Here is a 6,155-nt window from a genome sequence, read left to right as displayed (position 1 = left end):
ATGAACGAGCTCTGTGAACGCAAGAGAACGTGCTTTTCAAGAAGCACCTGCCGCAGGCGAGGGAGACCGCAGCGCGCAGGCTCGGACCTGCTGCGCGCCCTGCATCCCTGCAGCTCCCACCCGCCCTGGAGCGCCGGAAGGCGTCACTGGAATTAAATCTCCAGTGCCCCGCAGCAGGGCCTCCGGGGGAGTCCGTCTGTCCCGCCAGCCCCCACTTCTGAGGGTGGATGCTCTGCGTCCCGGTGCCCCGCGCTCCCGGGGCGGGACTCCGGCGCTCACACCCACTCGGACTTGCCCGGACCCGGGAGCGGGGCGCGCGGCGGGCCGGGCCGCTCCTCCCCCCCGGCGGCGGCCGCCTCTCTGGGTCTGGGCACCGGCAGCTGGTCGCTGGCCGAGGACAGCGCGTCACTCTCGTCCTCCCCCGGCAGCTCCAGGCGCCCCGGCGCGGCGGGCATCCCTGCGGGGCTGTGCGCGCCCTGTCCTCCCGTCCGCGGCCCCGGGCGAGCGCACGCCCCTCGCCCCTCGGCTACCCCGTCCCGGTGTCCCTCCAGCGCTGCGTCCCCGGCCACTGGCCACGGCCTCCTCGGGGCCCGGTCGGGTCGCCCGCGGGTCTTCCAGCGCGCGCTGCAGACCAGGTCGGCAACACTGAGCAGGAAGGACAGTGCGCAGGCCGCCCAGACGAAGAGCATCAGGATGGACTTCTCCGTGGGCCGAGAGACGTAACAGTCCACCACGCTGGTGCACGGAGGGTGCGTGCATGAGAATCTCTTCGGGACCAAGAATCCAAAGAGGAGGTAATGCAGGGCACCGAAAGCTGCCTCCGTCAGGGTCCGCAGGCAGAGGTGGACCAGGTAGCCGGAAGAGAAGTCAGGCACCGGTAGCCAGCGCCTGGCCCCAGGGGTCAGCTCAGGGGCGTGGTGGTCCCCGGGGACACCATCCGGCCCACGGGGTCCACGCGCCGCCAGCTCGGCTCCTTTGTGCAGCACGTAGACACTGAAGACCGCGGAGGGGAGGAGGACAGACACGCTGTGGAGCAGCCAGAACCGCAGGTGGGACACGGGGGAGAAGATGTCGTAGCAGACGTTGGCGCATCCCGGCTGCAGAGTGTTGCATACAAACCTCTCCTGCTCGTCCTGGTAAACGGGTGACCCAGCCAGGACCAGCACCACCATCCTCAACAGTACCATGAAGACCAGCCAGATCTTCCCTGGAAAGAGGAAGTAGGGAAGCACCGTTACAGCCGGACAGACACAGCTCCTCCCAGCAACAGCTGTTAAGCCGTCCTGGGGCTGAGAGTGCAGACCTCGGTGGGCGGGCATGTGTTTCAGTCACAGCCACGGTGGCGGCCAGTTAGCTCGCCGGACAGCTCTAACCAGCACTTAGTGCGCCGAGGTCTGTGCGGAGATACTGCGCGTCCAGGTGCAGACCGCTGTGATGCAGTGAGTTACGTGGATTTTTTTGTTTCCCCGAGCATAGAAAAGTTACCTTTTCACCGTGTCTTAGTCTACGAAGTGTGCAATAGCATTATTTAAAAAGTACATTCCTTGATCAAAAAATACTTTGTTGCTAAAAAATGCTAGCCATCCTCTGAGCCTTCAGCCAGTGGTGGTAGTAACATCAAAGACCCACTAACCACACATCCCCACAACAAATATAATGATAGTGGAAAAGTTTGAAATACTGTGAGAATTACCGAAATCTGACACAAAGACATGAAGTTAACAAGTGCTGTTGGAAAAATGACATGGACAGACTTGCTCAAAACAGGGCTGCCACAAACCTTCAACTTGTAAAAAACAACAACAAAAAAAAACAGTATCTGCAAAGCACGATGAATGGAGGTGTGCCTGTAATTGTAAAATGCTTTGAAATTGGCAGATTGAAAGAAAATCACAGATACTAAAATGTTTAATCTTGCTCTGCTGGTTCAGCCTGGTAGTGTCTCCTGGACAGAAAGATCTAGAAAGGGGCTGCTGTAAATAAAGTCCTCCTCTCAGATGAATGAGCTTTTTAAAGAGTGCTAGCACAGTCCTGTAAGCGCACAGCAAATCCAAGCTCTTAACTTTGGCGCGTTTTCTCTGTGATAATGAGGCGGGAAGCCCCATAAAAAAGACCAGCAGGACCCCCGGGCAGGGCCACTGCTCTCCTGCCGGCACCATCCGGTTCCCTGGCCCAGAGGCTCTATCTCACTTTTTGCCTCTGAAACGGCTTACTTACCCCTAAAATTCTATTGGTTCCCTGAGCTCACTCCTGATTGGTTCTTTCTCTCCTGATTAGTCCATTTCTACAAAGCTTATTCCTAATTAGTCAACTTCTGTTATACCTTATTTGCATATGATGCTGCAAAGTGTAAACTGGCAGCCTATAAAAGGCCTGTGTAAACCTACAGACGGGGTCCAGAGCTTGGAGTGTTGACTCCTCTGGGCCTGTTGCTGTGATAAACCTGAGCTCTCCCGTGGAGCGCTGCTTGGTCTCTCACCTGGATCCAGGCTGCTGTCACAGCTGAGCTGTAACACACTTTTCTGCAGCAATAATAGTCCACACAACCTCTATTTAATCACAGGGCTTGTCTTTAATGTTGCTTTATGGTCCTTGCAATTGAATTTCTTGAAGGACATTCAAGTTCTCAGACTTTCCAGTAATTCGGAATTCCTTTCCCCCAATTCCGCCTATTAAGACTTGAGGTTTGTCATGAATCAGCATGGCTAACCCAGGAGTCAAAGTAACCTCCAAGTCCAGTTTTCATGTCATGAGTCAACTACCTTGGATCAAGTTTAAGACCCAGTCAAAATAATTTGTAAATATTTTGTTCTGTGGTGAGACACAGAATCATCACCCGATCTCAGAAACACTAAAGTCTATTATAAAGGGAGGCAGTTAAGTACAAGGGGAAGAGGATCATCACGCAAGGAAGTAACATGCTCAGACTTTGAAGACCAAGTTGACTTTGTTTAAACTCTACAAAACAAGGAATGAGAAAAATACCAACCACTTCATGGCATGTTTTAATCCTTTTCTCAATCCTTTTTACTAGGATACCCACCCCTTTCTGAAAATTTGACTAGGCTGCAGCAAACTGAGAACACTTTTCTTCTTTCTTTGTTAAAATAAATAAATAATAAATAAATAAATAAACTAAAATTGGGACTTGGTTTAAAATGCACGAGAGAATTTACTAATCTTTACAAATTAAGCTTCAATTAAGCTTCAAATTAAGCTTAAAAAGATGAGCAAGAAAGCTCACTCAAGGCATGAATTTCTCTTTGACTGGAATGTACCTACTCCTGGTAATGTAGCCGGAGAAAAATTACACAAAAATACACCTTCCACCTGCTCAGCCCCCCAGGTGTCAGCAAGAAGGGACACCTTGAGAGAAAGATGTCTGACTCCCAAGACGTCCTCAAATGACGGTGGCTTCTCCCTAAGTGATGGGGAATTAGGAGGAACTGAGCTGCCGCTCCGGTGCCCCAGCAACAGGCAGCCCTTCCCGGCGGAAGGACCAGGAAAGGGAGCAGAGGAGGCAGAGCGTGTGCTCCACGGGGCTTGCACACTCACCCACGACGGTCACGTTGCAGCTTAAGGTGATGGCGAGGAAGCCCAGCAGGTCCGGCCGGTCCATGCTGCCAGCAGGCCCAGACTCCAGGCAGCCAGAGCCAGTGTTCTCCAGGGAGGTGGGAGATCTTTGCAGGAATGAATGTACCTTAGCTACAGAGGACTTCCAGGTGAGAGCCGGCAACGTGAAAAGGCAGGGTCCAGCCCCGAAGCGGGAGGTCAGCTCTCCCTTCTTCAAGTGGCGACGGCCCCGAGCTGTCTGAGGCTGAGCGTTCCTGACAACTGCAGTGACCAGAGGCCGGCCCGAGCCGCCTCTCGCTGTGGCTATTCTTACCCTCTTGGGACATTCCAGGCCCCTGGCTGAGCACACATGTCCCCAGCAGGAGAGCTGACCCTTCAGGCTATCATAGGAGCGGCGACATTTAACCCAAGGGGGAGAAGTCCTGCCAACCAGACTTGTCCACTTCCCTATTTAAAAGGAAAACATCCCCAGAACTGCTTCACTTGTGAAAGAAATGCCAAAATGGCCATGTTTTGTCTCTTTTATGAAGCATAACCCGTCGTGACTGGAGCCCAGAAGAATCTGTGGTCGACCCCGTATCCCTGTACCACTGATGCCAGCGTGTCCCACGGTCACACAGTCATTCTGTAGGTCTTTCTGGTCTGGGCTAGTGACCAGAGCCCTTCCTGCAGAGACAAAAGGGCCAGGTGCAAACTGAGGGCAGCCGCCTGGTCACCAGGGAGCCACTGAGGCTTCCCGAGAGCCTCGCCCTGCAGCAGGGCTTGTGGGAGACAGGCAGCGTGTAAAAAGCACCTGGCGCACAGTGGGTGTGCCAAACGCGAATCAGTGGCTTTTCCACCCCTGACTGGCCCCTAGACGCCTTCAGAGATGCCGTCCTCCTATTGCACCTCACGGCCCCCTCGAGATTCAGGCTGCTGCCGCCACATCAGCTTAACAAATGTCAGCTAATTTGTCATAAAACACCACGGTGTGGGCCTGCCTACATCGGTCACAGCTGCCTCGCGCTCTTCTCGGGGCCGCCACCTCGCCATCTGGGAAGGGCCCGTCCTGCAAGGCTGGGGGCATCTATCCCCAGGGTGGAATTTGTGAACTTTTAAAAGGAGTGATTTCAATTTCCCATGAAAGCCAGTCTTGATATCTTTTCTCCATTTCTGATCTATTCTTGACTCTAGTAATAACCCTAGAAAGATTCCCAGAGGAGGAACAACAAAGCTGCCTTCATCTTCATTCACACGACACATTTCCATCCCCGGAAAACATTCTGACCCCCTTGAAAGGAATGCTGGATTGGCTATATTTTAGTCAAATGCTTTGACATGAACAATGAAATCTGGAGAAACCGTAGTTTTGTTAAAATGTTGAAAGGGTCATTTCCAGGGTTCAAGTATCAAAGAAAGGAAAATATCCTCACTTCCTAACAGACCGTTCATGAAATTGGCTGAAGACCTGAAATACTGGGAAAGCCACGACTGAAGTTTGCTGGATGATATAACAGCCTAGCCTGAATGGGGATTCAAGTGGAATTTTGTGACCTTGAGCAAATAGCTAGAGCTTTGCATGCCTCAGTTTTCTCATCAGTGAAGTTAAAAAAAAAAAAAAAAGGCTGTGCTCTGGGACAAGCAAAGTGAGACACAGACATGAAAACAACGGCTTAAAACATAAGGAATTCCACTTGTGAGTGGCTGGTGCGTCTGGGGGCGGGGAAGCAGCTCCCCTGGGTTCCTGCCCTTGGCCTCCCTCGGGGATGGAGCTGGGGAGGCAGGACCTGAAAATTGCAGGACAGTCACCAAATTCCTCCCCAAGTTCATGGTTTGCCCTTATTATTCTGGAAAAGTTAGTGGGAAATTGGAAAATAAAAGCAGAAGTGAGGGCTCTCATCAGCTTCGCGGGGCGGGTGGGGGTTACTGGCGGGGGTCACTGGACAGACCCAGAGGGCACATCTCTGGCCTCATCTGAGAGTTCATGAGACTCCAGCCAGCTCAGTTCATCCAGCCTCGAGGAGAAAGGTCAAGATGAAAAGGGCACGTCGGACACAGAATAGGTGTAAAGATTTCTTTCTAAAACCTCCAGAAGCAGTGAGATGGTCTTGGTGTCTCTCGTGTTGCACTGAGCCCGCCTTGGCAGGAGGGCGCTGGCCGCGGGGAAAAGGACTTCGATTTCCCCTGCTCTGTTCGTTCTCTGGGTGAGTGGCGCCACGACCCATCTCACAGCAGCCAAAACCCCAGGACTCAGCTTTTGCTGGAGACACTTCGTACTTACTCTGTGTGTTTCTTTATTGCTCCGTGCTGTGCCGTGGCCCTTTGCCTCTGGGACCGGGTCCAGCAGCGCCCCCGACCCCCGCCGTCCTGGCCCCCATCTGGGGGGCTCGCCCTCCGCCCCTCTGTGTGTCTCTGCCTATTCTCCACCACGAAACACTAGAAGGGGAATGAAGGAATCCCATCTATTTTAAAACTCACAACTGTTCAGCGCTAACCCTCCAAACATTCAAAGCGCTTTGATTGGGGCCAAGTGATTAGCCCATTTTGTTGAAGGAAGGGTATTTTCGGAAGCCCCCAGTGGCGGTGTCTGGACCAGCAGGCGA

At 53.1% G+C, this 6,155-nt stretch overlaps 1 protein-coding gene across 1 annotated transcript; it reads right to left on the bottom strand.

Annotated features, from left to right (window-relative positions):
* Positions 1 to 275: 275 nt before the first annotated feature.
* On the bottom strand, positions 276 to 3,789 carry GJD4 (gap junction protein delta 4). Its single transcript, XM_032473839.1, has 2 exons — positions 3,556 to 3,789; positions 276 to 1,207 (listed from the first exon to the last, which is right to left on the bottom strand). Exons 1-2 carry the CDS (start codon positions 3,617 to 3,619, stop codon positions 276 to 278), a joined length of 996 nt encoding a protein of 331 aa, XP_032329730.1. The 5' UTR covers positions 3,620 to 3,789.
* Positions 3,790 to 6,155: the final 2,366 nt, after the last annotated feature.

Source organism: Camelus ferus, chromosome 35, assembly GCF_009834535.1.
Source record: "Camelus ferus isolate YT-003-E chromosome 35, BCGSAC_Cfer_1.0, whole genome shotgun sequence".
NCBI classification, from domain to species: Eukaryota; Metazoa; Chordata; class Mammalia; order Artiodactyla; family Camelidae; genus Camelus; species Camelus ferus.
Note: the sequence above shows the minus strand (reverse complement) of the source record. Positions and strands in the feature narration are given on the sequence as shown.